At 50.7% G+C, this 22,344-nt stretch overlaps 1 protein-coding gene across 1 annotated transcript in view; it reads left to right on the plus strand.

Moving 5' to 3' along the window:
- TTLL11 (tubulin tyrosine ligase like 11) overlaps positions 1–22,344 on the plus strand; it is a 204,669-nt gene that overhangs the window by 171,895 nt on the left and 10,430 nt on the right. Inside the window, 1 exon segment of the mRNA XM_006917063.2 lies at positions 4,872–4,978. Coding sequence (XP_006917125.1) covers positions 4,872–4,978 — 107 coding nt within the window.

Genomic DNA, 22,344 nt, shown 5'->3' on the forward strand with positions numbered 1-22,344 from the left:
GCGGCGACTTCTCTGTCTCGGAAACAGAGATGATCTGATTCTTCAGTTTGACAGCTTTCTTTAAGGGAAATGCATTTTCGTTATTTTCCAGCCACTGGATTACTAATTTGGGAGGCATCCTCTGTAATTCACTAAGAACGCATTTTCTGAGTGTCTCCTACGACAGAATTTGACATTGATTTGAACATGCTGCATTTTCCATCTCGGTAGCCTGAGATTTCAAACAGTTTGCCAAAACCAGGTTCATTTCGAGGAAACGGGGGCAGCTTCTCCACACCCTGAGCGTTTTTGCTTCACGCAAGGCCATTCCACTCGGAGGTCCCTTTGTGGCTTCCGATCTTGGTCTCCTTTTAAATTAGAGAATGGTTTTCTCTTTTTCCTTTTCTTCCCCTCCCCCCCCTCCTTCTACTCTCTTTTCTCATAAGGAGATATTAATGTGCTTCATGATGGGTAGCTGTGGGGGAAGGTTATTCTCTGAGAGGCAACATGGTGTGTTAGAATGTTTTGGAATGGAAGTGTAAGGGGCCTTGATCTCCCCTCTGTCATTAACCCCTTGGTGACTTTGAAAATTCCCCTCTTCTGTGACGATCTCTATCCAGCAATATTGTGAGTCTATGCCTGGGATATCGACAGCCTTTCGACTGTATATGTTTAGACAGCGGTTTGGATTTTTTTAAAACAAATATTGACCACTTGTTAGCTTTCTCCTTTATAGACACCTATCAGGGAAAATAAGCTCCTTTCCTGCACAGAGAAGGATAAACACAAAAGAAATTCTATCAATAGAATTTTATGGAGTGGAAAAATTGGTGTCTAAATTTTCCATGAAGTGTCAGTGGTTGTTGAGAGGAAATGGGGAAATGTTTCTAAACTTAGGATCCTAATGAACTTGAGTGATTTGTAATTCTCTCCCATCGTATGTGCCCCGATTCCTTTGATTCTGAAAAACAAACAAACAAACAAACAAACAAACAAAAACCCCATTTCTTCCAATTGGTTCTACATCATGGAAGAAGGCTGGGAGCTATCATTTGCCACTTCTTATGTTCCTGACACAGAGCTAGTCCTTAAAATAGCTTTGTATGGTGAATAGCCTTGTTCTTGTTTTACAAATAAGGAAATTTAGATTCAGAGAGTTTCAGTGGCTTGCTCAAGGTCACACAGCAAAGTCGAGATTCAAACTCATGTGCATTTGACTCCTCAGCTCAGTTTTTTCCACGTACATTTCTAGCCTATCCTTTCTTAGGGATTTTCCTGGCTTCTCTTGTTACCATATTTCTTGGACTTCTCTTCTACTGAAGAACTTACACTTCCACCCATTAGTCATTTGAAGGACCGCATCCCAGAACATAAGGAGAAACTTTTCTCAATGATTAAGAGCTACTAGGTTTCACATTTTTATCCCAGACTCTGAGATCACTTCTACCTTCCAAGGATGATACCCAAGACTGATTCAGCTCTGTATCACTCATGGCCCCAGATGCCACCTACATGGAGTGGACACAAAATAAACTCTGTATTGAGTGGATGGATGGATGGATGGATGGATGGATGGATGGATGGATGGAAAGTCATTCTAAAGTCTTGACCCTAGGAGGCATTCCCTGTTTGAGTCAGTTGAAAATGTTTGGTGACTACGGGGACAAACCTGGGAGAACCTGTGTCCTGGTTGTCTTGCCCAGCCTTACATTCCAAAGCTTCCCACAGACTTCCTGGGTTCTATGATGGCCCCGCCTGAGACTATGCCTTGACTCCTGGGTTCTCCCTGTGGCCCTGGGCTAGGCCACCTCCCCGCTTCTCCCCAAAGCTCCCAAGTCCACTCACTACTCTATCCTCCAGGGAAGGACTGGATATGAATCCCAGCTATGTGATCTCGGGCAAGTCGTGTCCCTTCTCGAATCTCGGCTTACCACGTCACTGGAATGGGACTAAGAATACCTCCCTCACAGAATGGTTATAAAGATCCAGAGAGCTATTGGGCAGAAAAGGGCCCGGCATGCAGATGGTGCCCCTAAAATGCCTACAGAATCAAAATCCTTTCAAAGCATTTCCTGTCTGCTGCAGCCCACGTGGGTCCCTCCTTCCCGTCTCTGTGGCAGATGTTGCAATCAACTGTACTTGCAGGCACCGTGAGGGAGGATGAGTTTCCTTGGAAAAGGGATAAATGGAGAATTCTCTTTGGTAAATTACGGCTCCTGCTAAAGGTTTGACACTTCTATTTTCCACTCGTCAGGAAAAAAGTAACTATATACCAGTGGTCAGTTTGGTTTCCTGTTTTATAGTCTGTTAACCCCTCTAGCAAGCCAGCAGAGCCCCTGTCCTGTGGGGGAGGGGGGGGACAGGTCGTCGAGAGGGTACTGATATGATCATTAGAAAAAGCCATGACCGTTCCTGAGAAAGCTTTGGAAAGGAGCAGTGCAGGTCGTTCGAATACCTTAGGAGAGGCTGGAGCGCCGCCCTGGCAGAACCCAATGGAGATAGCCATCTCGGTGACAGGGGACGTGAAAAGCTCTGCGTCCACTGACATGTTGTTACTGGGGCTCAATAACTGTGCGTTGATGTGCTTCGAAGTCTGCCACAGTGACCTGTGATTGAAATACAGAGCAGGCGGCTAGGAGGAAGCACGATGTGAGTTGACGGCTTGAGAAATATGCACGGGGCGGGAAGAAAGGAAGGAGCAGGGAGCGAGGGAGGGAGTGTGCCGGCAGATAAGGAGCACCGGCCTCGTCCCCGCAGCGTGCTGGGCACTTTCCCTGTCACCCTTGTTAGAGGGGTGCTTGGGTGTCGAGAGAGGCCTCTGGAATGCCCAGATCCTGCCTGCCAATCAACCCCCGGCCTGGCGGGTTCCTAAGGGAGCTGCTTACACAGGAGATGATGACAGATGGGAAATCAAAGAACCACTTTGTCGTTAGCCGGGGTGATGGATGTGGACACGTTTGGAAAATTGAAAGCAACAGTAAATGTAGTTTAGCCAGATGGACAGCTGGCCCAGAGATCTAGCTTTCGAGATGTTCAGGGCAAGTCCGGCCCATGTTAGGACTCACGTCCCAGCACAGTCCCGGCGTTCAGGAGGGCGGCGTACCCAGACAAGCCCAGGGCTGCCTCCAGTCTGAACCCAGCCCGAACCCTCGCACCAGGCGCCGGCTGGCGAGCAGCGTTTCTCCAGAATGGATGGGGCCACTTTCTGAAAGGCCAGCCTCAGGCAGCCTCTGATGGCGCTAAGATGGTTCTGGTGCTCGAAGAGGAAAAGAAAGAATGGGAGAGAGAGCGGTACGGGAATCGACAATTGTGGGGCCCACCAGACGCCAGACATCATGCTGGGTCCTCACCTCATCTTCACGACAGCCATGTGGGCGGGTGTTATTGTCTTCATTTAGAGACCAGCAGATAAATGCTCTGGACGGTTTAACTAAATTGCCCACAGTCACAGGATTTCAATCCTGGTCCATTCAATGCCGGTCTGTCCATGATTCGAATGCCCAAATCATGCTCTTTTCAGTGTGCCAGACTGCCTCCCTACATTTCCAGACCAAAAATAATAGTAATAATAACAATGAAAGTGAGAAGGATTCGAAACAGCCCTCCGTGACCGGACAGGGACCACCACTGCTGACATCGGACTGAACACCTAAACCAGGGGGCATCCGGAGCGCCGAAGCCCGCCCCTCCTCTCCCCGCCGGTTCCAGGTGACTCCCCTAAAGTCAAGAAAGAGCTTCGAGGGGACTCCCAAACGATGCTGCCCCAGCCCGCAAAGGGTGGGCCAGCCCGTGCCATTCTGCTCCGGGAATCTCGGGCTCACTGTGGCTGACTCGGGGCCTCCGTAACATCTTCAGGTGACAGATTAGAGGGGTGAAGTGCAGAGGCCTCGAGCCTCTGTCTGCAGATTTGGCCCCGGAAACTCCGGTGCACATCTCCAGTGGGGAATCACTTCTGGACAGCAGTGACGTCTTCCGCCCGCACCCGTGACAGTGCTGTTATCGCTGGGCCATCTGAGAGTGCCGCTGTTGGCCTCCTGGACACTGGCGTGAGAACGCAGCCCTGCAGGTCCAGCTTCTATTCCTCCTCCCAGAGACTAATGGCGTGGAGGTGAAGACGTGCACCCGGCATGCTTGTGGAACGTGGCGTGCCTGTTTTTCTTCCGGAGCAGGCGGACCCCCCACATTGCCTTGTGTAAGGACAGGCTGACTGCCTGTTTTATAGGAGAGGAAACTGAGACCAGGAAGGGGTAATAGTTTAACCAGGACCACGCAGGTCTAAGTGGCAGAGCCGGGTTCAGCTTAAAACTCGCCATCATGGGGATGTGAAGGACAGCATAGGGAATATAGTCAACGATGTGGTAATAACTACGTATAGTGCCAGGTGACTACTAGACTAATCGGGGCGATCATTTCGTAAATTACATAAATATCTAACCACTGTGCTATACACCTGAAACTAATATAAAATACTCAATGTCAGAAAAACGTTCTTTTTACTGCCCTTGGAACTTTGCTATAAATGTGAGATGGATCAAAATAAAAATCTGAAAAAATATCCAAAAGAAAAATGTATAGGAAATTTTTAAATGTATGTTTCAATAAAAATTTTCTTACCAAACAAAAAATAACTTGCCATCATGAAGTTTTTGCTCTTTTCAGCCCATTAGAACCCTAGTTAACCAAGTTATAGGAACTCGCCTAATCTAACCTCGACCTTCGTTTTCAGCCCTCTGTCCCACCGTTCCCTGCCATACGCCCTTTGTTGTTAGTGCCAGCTATGGCGAGGGGCAGGCCCGCCAGGCAGGGAGCACGGCCCAGGCAGAGCCACAGAGGCGAGACTGAGCAGGACGGGTTCAGTCCATCAGTAACGCGTCCCTTCCCGTTCCCGGCAGGAACTGTAAGCTGAGCAGCAGCAGCTTGTCCATGGCCGCCGTCGACATCCTCTACATTGACATCACAAGGAGGTGGAACTCCATGACCCTGGACCAGCGGGAATCAGGTACCTGGTGACTGGCCTCCAGTATGGCCTGGGGAGTCCAGACAGAGACGGGCAGGGCACTCTCCGTTCCTTCTTGTTCAGGGTCGAGGCGGGGGAAGGGGGGAGGTTATTCTATCAGCTCAAGAGATTGAGCTGAATTTGAGTTCAGGGACACTACCTGCTTCAAGGCTGTGCCCACCCCAATTTGAAATTCCCCATGAGAATCCCTTGTCTTCGCTTAGGGCTCTGATTCCATTGGCACTGGGGGTACCCCGTTGTCCGTTCATCCGTTCGCCCCACAGCACACACTGAGCAGATGCCAGGCCAGGCCCTGGGCAGACTGGTGTGAACAGTGTTTGGTTCTCGCCCTGAGGGAACTCACTGTAGAGCGGGAGGCAGATGAGAACACGCTAGCATAGTGTGATGCATGCTAGGATGGAGGAAGCGCGGAGAGGCCATCAGGGAACCCAGAGAAGAGCTTCTAGTCACATGAGGCCTGAGGACGACGGGCTAGAGGAAGCTGGCCTGGAGAAAGATGAGGGGCATCAGCCGGCGAATGGGGTGGGACAGACCCCTCCAGCGCGGGTGCTGCCTGATCTGGGCATCGGTGCTTGTGGAAGGTTCAGGAAACCTCGAGTGGCTTAGACGGGCCGGCGCACGACTGGAAGGGCCAAGGCACAGAGACGGAGGTGCAGGAGCTGTCGAGGCCTTGAACGCCGCACCAAAGACTTGGCTCTCGATGCTCTACGTTATGCGGCGTGAAGCCTTCGGTTGGCAGGATCCTCCCCTTGGGTGGATATGTTTCCGATCTTTTGCCTCATAGAGGGTGTTTTCCTACAAAGTCATAGTAACCATACCTGACATTGGTACCGCTTCTCACAAAGTTACGAAGTACGATCGTGCATGTTCCCTCATTAAACGTCCCCGTGGGCCCGTGCGGAAGGTATTACCAGCCTCATTTCACGGACGAGTAGAATTGCACTCAGGTCACCTGGCAGCTCAGGTCACCTGGCACCCAGGCTCCCCTCGCCTCTGCTGCCTCCCTGCAAAAGGAACACACAGAAGAGGGGGCCCCTGGGGAAAGCTTTCTCCTGGGATTCAGTGGAGAGGACATGAAACCGGGGCTAGAGAGATCCAGATTAGAACTGACTATGCCATTTCCTGTGGTGTAAACTCAAAAAGCCATTTCACCCCCTGATCTCCATTTCCTCCTCTGTAAATGGTGCCAGCAGTGCCTGCTCTCCAGGGCGCCAGCCGGAGGTCTCCTGTGTCAGTGGGGATGAAAGCCTTTGGAGCCCTCGCCGGCAATGCAAGGCAGTTAATCTCATTAGTGAGTGCCACTTGGGGGGCACCCTGCGGTGGTGCCAGCCGGAGGTCTCCTGTGTCAGTGAGGTAAAAGCCTTTAGAGCCCTCGCCGGCAATGCAAGACAGTTAATCTTATTAGTGAGTGCCACTTGGGGGGCACCCTGCGGTGGGTCCATCTGACAACGAGGTGCTCTCTGCCAGGTCCGCCCTGGGCTACAGCCTCCTGCCCACAGGGGCCAGCAGGCCCGTCCTGCAGGCACAGAGCTCAGGCTTCATTCGCAGATTGGCTTCACGGTCGATAATGATGCTTCCTGGCTGCCCGTTTGGGGCGGTTTCCTGTGTGCCAAGCCCTCCGCCGGGCCCATCCCATGCGTAGCACCGCTAGAATCCTCCCAGAGGCAGGCATCATTATCTCCATTGCACAGAGAAGGAAACTGAGGCACAGAGGCACGGCCGAGGGGGTAAGGCTCTAACACCACGCTGCCCCCGTCCCTTTCTCGGTCGCTTTGTCCTACTAATTGGTCCTGGAGTAAGATGACCACCAGCTCCCAGCCTTCCTTGAATGCAAAAGCCGAACTCGAGGATACCAACAGTTGTCGAATCGACGAGGTGAGGGCTCCTGCCTCATCTCCGCAGTGAGTGCTCCCTCACAGCCTTCCCTGGCAACCAGGAGAGGCCGAGATGGCGCGTCTTCAGGAGAGGGAGGCAGATTAATTACCGTCTCGAGGGCCGAGCGCGCTCCTGTGACAGTCGAGCAGCTCGCTTTTTGCTGACGCCTTCAGAAAGCGAAGAAGTGTTTGCTCTGTGAGTCGAATGCGGGCAGTCATCGCAGGATCCTGTGGAGGGGGCCAGATGAGGGGGTGGGGGTGGCAGTGGAATTATTAAATATTGAAATTGATCAGGAGTAGCAGCAGGAAGCTATTTATCATGTTTTATTGCTTCGAACTAGCGTTGCCATCTGGCCCATTGTTAATTCCGAGCAGTTTTCCCTGTTTTGTTTGCCTCTTCCATTGCTCCCTGTAAGCGGAATCCACTGGGGCTATCCACAGTGCAGGCTCAGCGAGGCTTTCCGGGGTCTGCCAGATTTCTGGGGTCTGCTGACCAAGCTAAGGAGAAGAGAAAAATACTCTTTGGCGCATACGGACAAGCGAATCCCGGGCTGGGACCTTCCGGGCCTTTCACCCCACCTCGGCCCCAGGGTGTGTAGAGCGATAACAGTAATAACCACAATTTTCAGATCACCATCTCTGCTCATTCTCACCCCAGACCTTCAAGGTGGGTGATCGTATCCCATTTTACAGATGAGGATCCTGAGGTTCCAAGAGCAAAAGGGACTTGTCTAAAATCCCATAGCCAGTGAGTAGCAGGGGTCAGATTTGAACTCAAGCCTCCTGCCTCCTGGCCCAGGACACAGTCCCTAATCCAGGGCCACACCAAGCAGTGCTCCGTCATTTGAGTGACTGGGAAGAGGGAGGGGCTTGTGAGACAGGAAGGGGAAAAGTCAACTTGCAGAGCACAGGACCTGTGGAGGAAGGAGCTGGAATGGGAGGTGGTGCCCCGCCCACCCGCCTGTTCCCCCTTCTTTCACCCTGGGAGCTTATACCCCTGTTTCTGTCTCTCCTGAAAAGAAATGACAGAGTCCAGGGGTAGAGGTGGTATAGGCTGGACAGTAAAGCCAGGAGTGAGAAGCCCATCTATACCCGTGGTCTCAAGGGTCAGTGGCACCTCACAGCTGGTGCCAGCCAGAGCCCAGTCCTCGCCTCCTAAGAAGGCCAGTCCAGTGCCCTGATTCCGAAGGAGGAGTTTGTGAAGCCAGCCACATTCCTGGGACCATTCAGGAAGTCACTGGCTGGCAAAAGAAGACGTTCGTGGTTGACTGGTGGTTCTTCCTTTGGGAAGTGTCAGCGGGAGGACCAGAGGGTCCTTCTTCACTCCATGGTGCTGAGCCCTGGACTTCTCAATTAAGTTCTGGCCAGAGGGGTGGTGCAGTGACCAAGGCGGGCAGCTTTGCCTGTCCTGGAGCTGCTGTGGGTCCGAGAAAGAAGTCAGGAGAGTGGGGCATGTGTCCTCATTCTCACACACGCTCATTCGTTCTTTCGTTCATTCAAGAAATGGGATGAACATGTTACCAGGTATTGGGCCCTATGAGAATATAAAGACAAGTTATTTATAGATGCTACACTCCAGGAAAAAAATAATAGAGACCATTTATTGAACATTTACTATGTGACAGAAATCAAAATGCTTGTTATATGAGTGATCTCATTTAATTCTCACACAGCGCTGTGAGATAAGGGTGGTTAATCCCATTTGGCAGATGAGAATTTTAAAGGGGTGAATTTAAATAGATGTGGCAAGTATGCCGGTGGGCACCCTGGGATTTGAACCAAGAGCAGTCTGCCTCCAAAGCCCATCGCCTTTCCATTATACCCAGTGTCTCCAGCTGTACAAATGGAAAGGACAATCGACAACTGTGACGGGGTCTGGCCAGAGCTCAGATGTGGGAAGCCGCAGAGGAGAGAGGCTGCGAGGGTTAAGAGAGAGAACACATACACAGCAGTTAGCATGGTGTGTGACCCAGAAGAGGCGCTCATGTGTTCTGTGTCCATGAGGATGTAGCACATGGCCCAGAGCATGCAAGGGGCTCTCGCTCAGTGCCTGGTGAATGTTTGATGTGCAGACGGATGCCAAAACAAGGCACGCCCACACCGCACAAGCAGGGAGTTCCGGTTTGAGAACCACGCCTTAGAGCTGCGGCAAGACCCTTGACGGGGTCTCCCTTTCCTCGCCTTCCTGTGGGCATAAAATGCCAGCCTATCTGGGTGAGATCAACGCCCAACACCAAACGCCCGGCACCAGCTGCACCTAAGCGCTCATGCCTTGTCCCCTTCTAGAAGCCAGCCCAGCCCTTCCTTCCGCTCCATCAAGACTTTGGTCCCCACTAAGGGAGTTAACCAGATTCCCGATGTTCAAGACCTTTATGAGCCAGCTCTTGAAATGAAGAAGAAAAACGGTGTTTAAAGAGAATAGTGTGGGTGGGTGGAGTCGGGGGGGTGGAACTAGTAAGAAAAAGCATGCACGTTATAAAATCCAAATCTCAGGCCATCCTTTTAAACAGGCTTGTTTTCTATGGATTTGTCTTTTATTGGACCAGGGACATAGGATTGGATTAATTATAATCCTTGGTCCATGAGACACTTCCATCCTGGTCCATGCATAGCCTGCTTTTATTTAGTTGGCTTTTCGAATTAGTTATTTTTAAAATGAAATGAGCATCCACAAACTCACCCCCCAAAACAAGAGCTTGGACTTGACAATAATTCACATCTAACAATGTGGCTCTTCCAGACACCAGCCCATGCCTCGCCTCTCCCCGCCCTCATCTGCCTCCTGTGCTCATCGTCTCTGAACAGGCTTGTCTTCCTCTCCGTGAGAATGTCAATGACTATTCGGGAGCTGGATGGAATCTAGTAACACGCACCCTCACACCCTCAAGCAGGCCAGTGTCATCGTCGTTTACAAAAAATTAAAGATTCCAATTTACAACTTTAGAATTTCTAGCAGAAGACAGAAACCCAAATGAGGGCGTTATCAGCAGAACTGGGATGTAGTAGCCCCTCCCGTTGCCCAGACTCAAAATGAAGAAACAAGTGTGTCCGCGAAGATGCCGTCACTTCACGTAAATCGCGCTCTCAGGCCACTCCTCGTCACGGAGCCTCCGCTCTCAACTCTTCCCAGAGCAGAGCTTCACTTCCATGTGAGGAGAGACGGGGCCAGCATCGAGACTGGGCAAGGAAAGGCAGGATCGGTGGTGTCATCTACCAGAGACAACTATTTCACTTGCAAAGGGAACGTTTGGGTCCAGCCCCGGGGCATCCTGTCCATCTAGCACGTGGACCGACATCTGGGGGCTGCTGACCGCTAACAGCGTTGTTCACTTTGCAGCCAGATGTTTTGCTGTTTTAAGATATAAGGTAAAGGTCCCTTCCGATAACCAAGGGAAATGTGACTGCAAAGCAAGTAAAAATGGATCAGAAAGTTCCCCCCACCCACCTACCCACCCATGCGAGCACGGGCATAGCACACACAGATGCGTGCACGGCACACAGGCACACACCCCCGGCTTGCAGAGGGAAATCTAGGAATGGCGTAGTTTAATGTCCAATATATGCTACAGACTGACTCTTCGACAAAAATAAGGAATATTTCTTCCACCGCTTGAAGAAGGCCTGAGCTACGTGCGTGCCCTCCTTCCCGGGACGGCCTTGGCTCGACTAGCAATATCACCAGAGCCCCGGGCTCGGGGAACAGCCAGACCCGCCTTCGAATCTGGGCTCGATAACTCGCTAGCTATATAGCCTCTGCGAGTTACATAACTTCCTCAGAGCCTCGTGTTCATCCTCGGCAAAGTAGAAGTGATGATGGTGCCACTTCATAAAATCATTGATATGCATGAAGTGAGACAAAGCACAGAAAGCGCTCAGAGCAGGGTCTGCCGCAGGAAATGCTCAGGAAGTGGGGGCTGCTGCTGTTGTAATCACATTGCTCCTCCTGCACCCCTCTCGCAGGAAATACTTTCTGGACACCGACTCATGCCAGGTGCTCTGCAGGTGCTGGGAACCTACAGGAAGACGTGACGGCCTTGAGATGCTCCCAGCCTGTGAGAGGGATGGGATAGGTGGCCACAGACTTCCCCTCGGTGCCTGACAGAGCTCCAGGCTCTCCTCTCCTTCCCTCCAGCACGGCCCTCGCCCACCTCGGCCTGGACCGTTGCTGCAAACAGCCCGTTGCCTGGCTGCCCCTTTGTCTTACACCATATTGTTGGGCTGCAAACAGAATCTCATCGGTCCAGCTCAAGGAAAATGGGGATGGGTGGGCACTGCGAGGCCGGGGAAGGCTGAAGGCAGCAGGAAGTGGAGCACTGAGGCCTCAGGGCTGCAGGCCTGGACACAGGACCAGTGTATCTCCGCATTTGCTCTGTCGCGGCCTCTGATGCCCGGCTTTCGCCCTTCCTTTGTGTGTCTGCTCGCACACTGGTGGGTGCTCGCTGCCTGGCCTAGGATGTCTGTGCTGACCTCCAGCCCTCCCTCGGCATCACCTTTCAACCCAGAGCCAGCCATCAGCTGTCCTCAGTCTCTGGTCTCACAGCTCCGACTCAGGGGAGAGCGCCTGCGTGAGCCCAGCCTCACAGACTGGACCCCTTCCCACTCACGTCCACCCTGCCCTTCACTAGCCCCACATGCTCTGGCTCCAGTCAAGCAGCTGGCCATCGTGGAGGTCCTCCCCTGCGGGCATCCGCCTCTGCCGGAAACCCACTCTCCTTGCACACGCTGCCCAGGACCTGTCCTCAAGGAGCCTCAGGCCATCCTTTTTATGGGCTTCAACAGCATCCGGCCCTGCTCCTCGACAGCGCTGATCACAGCACTAATTAAATGAGAGCGTGGCATCTGTGCCTGAAGCTGGACTCACATCCGTGAAGCAGAGCAGTTCCACGCTAATGAAGCTTGGCACTGTGCCTGGCACACAGTAGGTGCGTTGCAAACACAGCTCTCATGGAGGAAGGGTCAGACCTTGACAATCGGCTGATCTTGTGGGTGTCCAAGTCTTATTACTGTCTCTTCCCAAATTTCCTTTGTCAACTTATACAAATCGCCTGCCTCCTATACTTTCATCAGCTGGAATGGGCCCCACTGAAATGTATTTGGTTAACAAGGTACTGAAATAATTAAAAGTATTTTTACTTGGAATGTTTAGCACAGCCTCACTTAATACATATACATGAACGGCTTCCTCTCTCTGAAACATGGGGGCCGCAGATAACTAGGCAGGTTGCACACGGCGCCTCGCACGACGTGTCTGGCACAAGCGACATTCTTCAGCCTTGAAATCATCTCAGAGTCAGATGGGCCTCTCTGGACATGTGCCCTACACACTTAGAAAATAGTAGGCATCGGAATTATTTTTAATAAAAGCAAGCGAGCCAACAGAAACGCCAGCTTCTTTCTCTCTCTCACAGACACCTATCTTCGGGGCCTGCTCCCGTGCAGGCTGCGCTTTCTGCAATTACATTTCCCCTTGGTGAGGGCCGCCAGCAGATGTGTGTTCACACCCACAGCCCCTTTGTCAGGCGAGTGCCTGTTCTTTGTCATCCTCTCTGGCACCTCAAGGTGAAGGGAACAGGATCTCCACCCATTGTCTGGCCCCATCCTCCCTCCAAAAAAGACAAAAGGAAAACAGCAGAATGATTTTTTATGCAGCCTTCCGCTTTTCTCGTACTTGTCGCTTACCATTCCCAGATCTTACAGAAACAGCAGCAGCACGGAGCGTTGTGGGAAAAGCCTGAGCAACTGAGTCAGACGGGCTGGGTTCAATGCCCTGCCCCTCCCTCTGGGAAACCCCAGGGGGCACTTCAGCTCCTAGAGCCACAGTTTCCTTTAACACGGGACCGATGACATCCACCGTGCCTTGCTGTAAGGATTTAGTAAGGGAGCACATGCCTGGCTCACACGGGAGCTCTTCTTGTTTGTTTTAACCACCATCGTCGTTCCTGCTATTTGTGTGTAGTTTACAGATCACAAAACAGTTTCCCAGTCCACTGGGAAACTGCCCGTGAGCACGGTCTTATTCCCAGGACTTCATTTAGGAAGGAGGACGCGAAAGCTCAGAACAGTAAAGCGGGCAGCGGAGGCGGCTCAGAGCAAAAAACAGGTCCTGAGCTCTGTCCTCTGCTGCCTCAGGAAGTGACAGCAGTCACGAGCTCGTGAGGGTGGAAGGACCATGCCAATCTCAAAAGGTCCACAGGCCCACGAGCCCAACTCAGTGAGGAGGCTTCTCTAAGGATCAGGCAGAGCTGAGTTTGGTATCTCTAAATAACAATCCATTGGATGGATGTGCCACAGTTTGTGAATGCATTCATCTGCTGAAGGACATCTTGGTTGTTTTTGATTTGGGGCAATTGTGAATAAAGCTACTGTAAACATTAGTTTGCAGGGTTTTGGTGAAGATAAGTTTTCAACACAAGTGAACACATACCTAGAAACACGATTTCCGGATTGTATGTTAAAACCATGTTTAGCTTAAGAAATTGCCAAATTGTCTTTCAAAGTGGACTCACCATTTCACATTCCCACCAGCAATGAATAAGGGCTCCTGTTGTTCCCCGTCCTTATCAACACTTGCTATTGTCAATATCGCTCTGATGGGTGAGTGCTGTGTTGTGGATATTCTTTACCAAGCGGAGAAAGTTCCCCTCTAGTCCTGGTTTGCTGAGACATTTTATTGTTGTTGTTTGATAGGTTGGTTGTTTTTATATATATATATATATATATATATCTCATAAATGGGTGTGATAGGTTGTGTTTTTATATATATATATATATATATATATCTCATAAATGGGTGTTGGGTTTTGTCACATGCTTCTCCCGTATCTATCGATGTGATCATATGATTTTTCTTCTTTAGCCTGTTGTGAAAGCTTACATTATTTGACTTTTGAACACTGAAGCAGTCTTGCATACCTAGAACAAATCCTACTGGTCACGATGTATAATTCTTTTTACACGTTGTTGGATTTGATTTGTTAGCATTTTGTTAACGCTTTTTTTGCATCCATGTTTACCAGAGATATTGGTCTGTAGTCTTCCTTTCTAGGAATGCCATTGTCTGGCCTTGGTAAGGTAATGCTGGCCTCGTGATATGAGTCAGGACGTGTTCCCTCTGCTTCTATATTCTGGAAGAGATTGTAGAAAATTGGTATTGTTTCTTAAATGTTTGGTAGAATTTGTCAGTGAAACCATCAGGGCCTAGTGCTTGCTTTTTTGAAAGGTTATTAATTCAAGTTCTTCGATAGTTATAAGCTTATTCAAATTCTGTTTCTCCCTGTGTGAGTTTTAGTAAATTATGTCTTTCAAGAAGTTGGTCCATTTTATCTAAGTTACCAAATTTGTGGGTATAGTTATTCATAAAATTCCTTTATTATCCTTTTCACGTCCATGTGATCAGTAGTGAAGATCTTTCTTTCATTTCTGATATTAGTAATTTTTAATTACTAATTAGTAGTCAAGTAATTTTCTCTCTTTGTTTCTCGGTTAGCCTGGCTAGAGGTTTATGAATTTCATTGATCTTTTCAAAGAACCACCTTTGGTTTAATTAATTTTTTCTATTGATTTCCAGTTTTAATTTCATTGATCCATACTCTAATTTTTATTATTTCTTTTCTTTTGCTTCCTTTAGATTTAACTTACTCTTCTTTTATTAGCTTCCTAAGGTAGAATCTTCGATGATTGATTTTAGATATTACATCTTGTCTAATATATGCATTTAATGCTGTAAGTTTCCCTGTAAACACTGCTTTCGCTGCACCCCGCAGAATTCAGTAAGTTCCATTTTTGTATTTATTTAGTTCAAAATATTTTTCAATTTCTCTTGAGATTTATTTTTTCACCCACGTGTTGTTTAGACGTGTGCTATTTAATCTCCAACTACCTTTTTGTTATTGATCACTGGTTTAATTCCATCGTGGTTGGAGAGCATACTTCGTATATTTTTCTTCTTTTAGATTTCTTAAGGTGTGTTTTATGGCCCAGAATGTAGTCTGTCCTGTGAATGTTCCATGTGGACTGAGAAGAATATGTGTTCTGCCCTTATTGGATGACATATTTTATACATGTCAAATAGATCCAGTTGATTGATGGTGCTGTTCAGTTCAACCATATCCTTACCAGTTTTCTGCCTGCTGCATCTGTCAATTACTGATAGAGCTGTGTTGAAATCTCCAGCTGCAATAGTGAATTTATCTATTTTTCCTTGCAGTTCTATCAGTTTGGGACACTCTGTTGTTAGCTATATCCACGTTACAAGGGTTGCTACGATGTCTTAGAGGACGGACCCCTTTATCACTATGTAATACCCACCTTTATCCCTGATCATTTTCCTTGTTCTGCAGTCTGCTTCCTCTACAAGTAAGATTGCGACTCCAACTTTCTTTTGGTTCATGTTAGCATGATCTGTCTTTCTCCATCTCTTTACTTTTTAATCTATGCCTGTGTTTAAAGCAGGTTTCTTATAAACAACGTATAGTTGTGTTTTGTTTTTTTATCCACTCTAACAAATTTTGTCCTTGAGGAGTCTTCATCCCACTAGACTTGGGAGACTCCCATTGGTCAGGTGTCCTTGACCTCCATGTATTCCCTGAGGTCTAGATAGACCAGTGATTCTCAAAGGGTTGGGGTGGGGGGGTGCTTTTGACCCACCCCTGCCCTCAGGGACATTTGGCCATATCTGGAGACATTTTTGGTTGTCACAACTGGGGCAGGATGGGATCTAGTAAATAGAGGCCAAGGATGCTGCAAAACATCTTTTAATGTATAGTGCAGACCCCCACAACAAAGAACGATCTGGCCTCAAATATTAAAGGTATTGCAGGTGAGAAACCCTGAGGTAGAGAACACCCTCCTCAGGATCTCCACAGCAGCTCCACGTGTACTTGAAATCGACACATTTTCCCTTCGCTTCTCTAAAAGACAGCTCCCAAAGCTGTGGGCGCAGTTCCCTGTGCCCCACCACGGTCACGTGATACAGCTGCCAACCAGCTCATGGCGCAGGATAGCAAGCAGCCTCTTGGGAAAAGGAGCACACCTGAACTGTTCAAGGAGACCTTACATGACTGAGGTGCTTTCTTCTTGGTAGCAGGTGGGTGTCTCTGCCCACACTTCCCCACTGATCACGTCTGTGAAGGGAGGAGGAAGCCTTATGTAAGCGCAGCCTCATACAACCTTCTGTCATTTTGGCACTCCAGGGCCTGGGACACCCCTTCCCTCCTGAAGTCTCAGGGGAAAGTGGTTCTGTTCTAAACAGATCCGACAGGGTCTACTTGTCACCTGCAGGATAAAAGCCGAGCTCCTCAGCCTTTGAGATTGGCCTGGCCAGCCTCTTCTCCATCCTTCGCAACCCCAGCCCCGGTCTCCACCCCACTCCCCTCCTACACACCCTGTGCAGCAGCCACAGGGCTACTCTGGGCCAGGCCGGCATGCTCTTTCGTGCCTCTGCTCATGCGTATCTCCCTGCCTACAATGCTTTTCTCTATCTTGACCTCCTGGACAGTGCCCACATGTGAGACCTCCTTCGTGAAGCTTCCAGGCCCCTCTCTGCCTTCCCGAGAGTCGGTCCTGCTCTCTTCTGTGCTCTTTGCTTCTTGGCACAACCCTGCAGTAGGTCTTATCTTGTCGGATCGTAAGAGTTTGCATAAATCTGTATCCCCTCCTCACCTGCCCCCAGTGGATGCTGAGCTCCTCAATGCTCGTACCTGACTCATGTCTGGGGCCCAGGGCCTAGCACAGTGAAAGCTTTATTGAGCGAGCGAGCGAGCGAGTGAATGAGCAAATAGATGGATAGATGGAATCTCATTAAGCTCCTTTTTCTCAGAGTGGCTACATCCGGGACCCTCAATGGTTCCCTGTCGCTCACCTGGTTAACTGAGACACAGGACACGCCACCTTAGCTCTACCTCTTCTTCTGCCGTTGATGCTGTGTGATCTTGAACAAGTCACTTGCCCTCTACACTCCATGTGCCCATGGTAACCAGCTGTGACACTCTAGTGTGTTCCATGCATGATCCCAAGCAGAGGAGGTAATAGAATCCTAATCAAGTTCAGAACGCTCCCTGATTCTGCGTTCCCAGTGGCCCCAACTGGCTCCCAGACAGCACTGCTGCTGAGCCTGAGTACAGTGAACGAAACATTTTCCTGCACTAATAAAATTACCTTCTCTAAAGAAGGCAATTTGCATGTTAATGTTTTGGGTGATTCTGTGCAGTTCCAATGCCCTGAGGGCTGCAATTTCTCGCTGACAAAGTGACAAAAATAAACTCCCGCATAAAAGAGCATTTCTTTTCTTTCTCCTTTGTACTCTAAAGTGACATTCTTAATGTGAGTCAAGTTGAAATGCACTTCTCTGTCTTATTTTCGACACTGATCGGTCCTCTCATCTCCCTTCCAAGTGACAGGCCGGTTCCTCAGAGTTCCTCAAAGCTCCTCAAACTGGTCTCTCCTTGAGGACAGGCCTTGGTCTTCTTGGCAGTGGGCACCCCCCGCCCCACCCCCAAGGCTCCTGACTCTGGTCTTCTGAAAATTCCAGAAGGCCCAGCCAGTGAACTGGAGGGAAAGATTGGGGAACAGGAAAGCACCTGCCTTTGGCACAAGTTAGGGTAGCCTAACTGCCCCCAGGCTGTCTATTTAGGAAACAAAGAACAGCTACAGTGGATGAAGATTCTGAGCCTTTGCCCTCCAGGGCAGCAGACTGTTTATATGCCAGGCCTGGCCCTTCCAATGACCTGAAGACAATAAAGAAGGTCATGTTTACAGGGCATCTTCCTTATGCTAGACACCAGGCGGGGCCTCTTATATCTATGTTCTCCTGTTGTAAGAGCTGGCCAACCTGGTAGGTAAGAGCTGAATATATGGAAGATATTTAAATACGAAAAATATTTAAAGCCCAGAGTGAAGTGAATGAGCCAAGGTCATCTAGCAGCTTGTAAGAGTCAGATCCTGGATTTGAACTTAGGTATGTGTGTTATAAGACTGGGTTCTTTCTACACTACGTGGATGCTGAAGGCATGCTCCCAAAATCCATCAATGACCCAAGCAGGGGAAGGGAGAGGGAAAATGACATTTACCAAACACCTACCGTGTGCCATGTACAACGTCTGTAGATTTCATTCAGTTAGTCAACTAATTGTTCAGTGAGCACCTACCACATGTCAGATACTAGTAGTGATGGGCATACGCAGTGACCAATAGGACGCCCAGGCCTCACGCCCCTCCCAGTCTAGTAGCAGAGACAGACAGACATTCAACACAGAAACACAAAAATAAATGTTGTGGTGAGTCCTATGAAATAAAAGTTTTAAGGAAAATAGCAGAGAAGACCTAAAGTTGGGTCAGGGAGACCTGTCAGTAAGTGACCTTGGAGCTGAGATCTAAGTGGAAACCAGGTGAAGACCAAGGAGAAGGCTGTTCCAGCAGAGGGAACGGCCAGTGACAAGAAACCTGAGCTGGGAAAGTGTGCAGAGGCTTCTAGGAGATGAAAGAGAGCAGGGGGGTGGCACACAGGAAAAAAGGGGCGCACCGGAATGTGTGTCGGGGGAGGGCTACAGAGCAGGTGGGGGCTAGAGCCTGCAGAGTGCTCAGAGCAGGTTAAGGAATGTGGATTGTGTCCTGAATGTTGCTGGGAGCTTAAAGCAGGGGAAACTGTGGCTCGATTCATGCTTCTAAAAGGTCCTTCCGGATGCTGGGTTGGAAGGGGGCAGCGGCAGCAGTGGGGAGACCAGAGGAGGCTGTGCAGGAGTTCAGGTCTGTGCTGGTCTCTCAGGCCGAGGGTGCTGGGTGGGGCGATGATGGCGGCAGTGGAGAGCAGGCGGATAAAGTACGTGGGACATCGGGGGAGGGAGGGGCTGTGGGAGAGGAGCGTCAACAGACTTCTGGCTCCAGCAATGAGGTGGGCGGAAATATTATCTATTGAAATGGGTGGGACTTACAGAAAAGCACAGTTGGTAAGGGAAGTTCTCCGAGATCCATGGCTAACGGACTCTTTCAGATGCTAATGAGATAGCCCAGTGGCAAAAAAGCAGGTTGGCGTGGAGATAAGGATCGACCCCGTTGATTCATGGAAGATATTTAAAGCCTAGGGGATGAATGACAGGAAGAGAGAGAAGAGAAGCTGGGCCTAGGCAGAGAACCCTGCAGGACCCCAGGCCAAGTAAAGTGGAGAAAAGCCAGCAGAGGACAGGAGAGCCTGAGCCAGGAGTGATCAAAAGGATACACAGAAAAGCAGGAGCGTGGGGTGTCAGAGGAGCCGGGAGAGGGCCTTCCAAGGAAGGAGGCTTCCCATCGATGGATGCTGCAGAGAGAGAGGTAGAAGGGAATGGGCGGTGACCAGTCTTCTGGCACAAGCAGTTCGGCGGAGAGGTAGCAATGTCCACCCTGAGCAGCAGGACGGGAGGCTGTGGGGACAGGGTGTGCGCCAGCATCTCTTTGAGAAGTTGGGCTGAGCAGAGCGCCGGGACAAATGGTGGCGACTGAGCTTGCCGAGGCAGCTTTTTAAACAGCGCAAGACCCTGGGTGCGTTTGACGGCTGAGGGGCACAATTCAGGGCAAGGGAAGAAACTGACGAGCTGGGCGCACCAGGCACTGACTCCAGACTCTCTCCCTTTCCTCCCTTAGGCGCCCCGGAAGCTTCCCTGCCACTCCCGGGCACTTCTCTGCTTCTTCCTTCGTGTTCTAACACTCTCCACTCGCCAGTTCCATGGCCCTCGCTCCCCTCCCGCAGGTCCCCTCCCCTCCAGCAGGTGGGGGCTTGCACATCCCTGCATCCTCCTGATAGGTGGTCAGCAAATGTTCCCAGGATCCAATCATCCTGGCTGCTGCCTCGCTAATCCTCTAGGGCCATGCCATCGTGGGGAAGAAGCGTTAGGTTTGTTCTGCGGGAGAGTGGGGCCAGTGCGGATGCTTCGCACGTGTCAGCTCGGAGGCAAAGAGCCCACAGTGAGAAGGGGCCTCCTGGGGAGGTGATGAGCATCCTTCACTAGAGATGGCCACGTCGGGGCTAGATGGCCAGTCGGCAATGTCAGGGAGGGCAACCGCGCGCGGCTCAGAATCTCACAGGGAAACTACGGGAAGCCAGACGGACAGTGCTGGAAGCCAAGCGTCCTGCTGACTTGTGACTTGTGGCTTCTTCCCTGCCTCTCCTAGGAAACCGGATGCAGGGAGGGCGGACTCACAGAGCCAGCGCCCGAACCCCCACCACCCCCCCCAGTGCGTGGGGCTCTGGGTGAACGTCTTTACCTCCCTGCACCCCCGAAACTTGCAGTGCCCAACTACCAAGCAGAACCCCAGACAGAAGCGAAGTTGCACTGTGTCATTAAACACAGGCGAACAACCAAAGCGTGAAACGGGAGCGGGGGACCTAAATGATTACCACCCAGATTTTGTCTGGAGGATTAAGCGAGAGGTGCCCGTCAAGAGCTCGCCACGGCGCCTGATACAAACCAGGCACGTGCCACGCGCCAACGACTCCTTAATTCTTATTATTCTGAGTGTGGTTACAATGCGGTAGGGGCTGGATGGTGTTGTCTCTGAGGTGCTTTCCGAGCCAGAGATTCTGATCGCCTGCTGAGGAATGTGTGTTGAGCCTCGGAAGGTCCCGTCAGAGCCATTAATCCCGCAAGAAATGTCTAAAATAGCATGGAGGAGTTGCAGGAAGCAGGGACCAGTCCTGTAGCCTGTCCTCTCAGACCGTAACTCAGGAACTTGGGTCCGTGCCGTGGTGGAGTCGGGTGACACCAGATGGGACTGGAATGGGACCTCTGGGCCCGCTGCCTTCGTCTTTGATTATATTTGTTATTTAGGTGCTGTAGGCTTCTGGGGGTAATGATTTTTCTGCAAGGTCTATTTATGGTTCACTCCTGACCCTTATTAATTTTTTCCATCTGGCCAAGAACAAAGGTGATAGCGACTTGTTGCTGTAACGCTCAAATACGATGACTGTGTGTACGCGATTTCCCTTCCCCAGCTCTCTTTCTCCCCCAAAGCGTGGGCCTTGAGGAGGTTCCGCCTGGTGCGGGGGAGAGGCCACGTGCAGCAATGATGGCCACCCCAGGACCACCACCCTCCAGCGGTGCGACCTTGAGCGAGCGAAGCGTGGCATCGGGCGAGTGGCCGGGCCCCTCGGGGTGGCCGCGAGATGAAATGCCCTGCGTGCATCCGGACGGGCAGAGCGTCCTCAATAAATGCGGTGTGTGATTTTAGTTATTGCCATTTTTAAAACATTCGGAAGCCACCATCATTTCCCGTGCTTCCGGAATCCCGAGAAATCGCCCAGCCTGCCGCTCATTTTACAGAAGGAGGAAGTGTGGCCAGGAGAGGGGAGGTGACCGGCCCAAAGCCACGCCGCCTACAGGGGCAGAGACCGCCCAGGGGCCCAGGTCCCCTGACCGGCCTGCGTGGCGTTTCCTCCGCGTGACCCCAGTCGGCCGCTCGTTTCTCCCACCGGCTGTCGAGAGCCTGCTCTGTGAGAGCTGGAGATGAGGACGAAGGTTCCCTGGCCTTGCGACAGTCTAGTGTGGAGACGATCGAGCGATCGGCCGTCTGCAATCAAAGAAGGAAATGAAACCAACGTGAAGACAGCACGCCAGGCACGGCGAGGGGAGGACGCAAACTCAAAGCGAGGGGTGGCGGGGGTGTCTCTGCTCTTTCTGAAGCACCGCGTTGGGCTTTTTCTGGGCGGCGCCTTGTAAAAGCCACTCGAGGCAGATCGTACTCCTCCCACGCCACAGATGAAGAAATGGGAACCTTGAGAAGTGCGACGACTTGCTAAAGACTAGACAGCTCCTCAGCGGCAGCGCTGGGACCCAGACCAGCCCATCGGGCTCCCGGTCACTTTTCCACAGAGCCGAATGCCAGCTCATGGGAAATGCCCAGGTCCGAAGTCCCATAACGCAGTCCTCGAGACACCAGCCCCCTGCCTGGAGAGACGGGGGCCACGTCTGAGGGGACTGTGTGGCAGCAGCCAGGGAGCCAGGCTGCGAGGTGCCCTAATTGTGGAGGGCGGACTGAGATTCTTGAGATTAACCACCCTGGGGAGGGTGCAGCCTTCGCAGATAGCTCTTGTGGGGAACATTCTACTGCACAGACAGGAATCGCTAAGCTAATTCTAGTCAAGATCATTCAGCTTTATTTCCTACGGACAGTCGCAAGCGGAAAGCTTGTGTACTTACACATTTAGACTTGCACTATGAGACAGAAACATCTCTTCTAGGTAATAAGAAAGAGATTTAAAGGTTGGAGAGAGACGAGGAACTGGAAGGAGCTATCCTAGCCTGGCACACCGATACCTTGAAATAGAATCACTAGCAAGAAGCTCAGGTATATTTGAGAGGTGAAAAAAAAAAATCTCATTTCAGTCTGGGGTAATATCCCTGGCTGTCAACAATGATTTGGATTTAATTATATCATACCTGCAAATGTGCTCCGTAAACTGTAAAATAATACATAAATGTAAGATGATAAGAACATGCCGTAGGAAAG

This window comes from Pteropus alecto, unplaced genomic scaffold (assembly GCF_000325575.1).
Source record: "Pteropus alecto unplaced genomic scaffold, ASM32557v1 scaffold226, whole genome shotgun sequence".
Taxonomy (NCBI): Eukaryota; Metazoa; Chordata; class Mammalia; order Chiroptera; family Pteropodidae; genus Pteropus; species Pteropus alecto.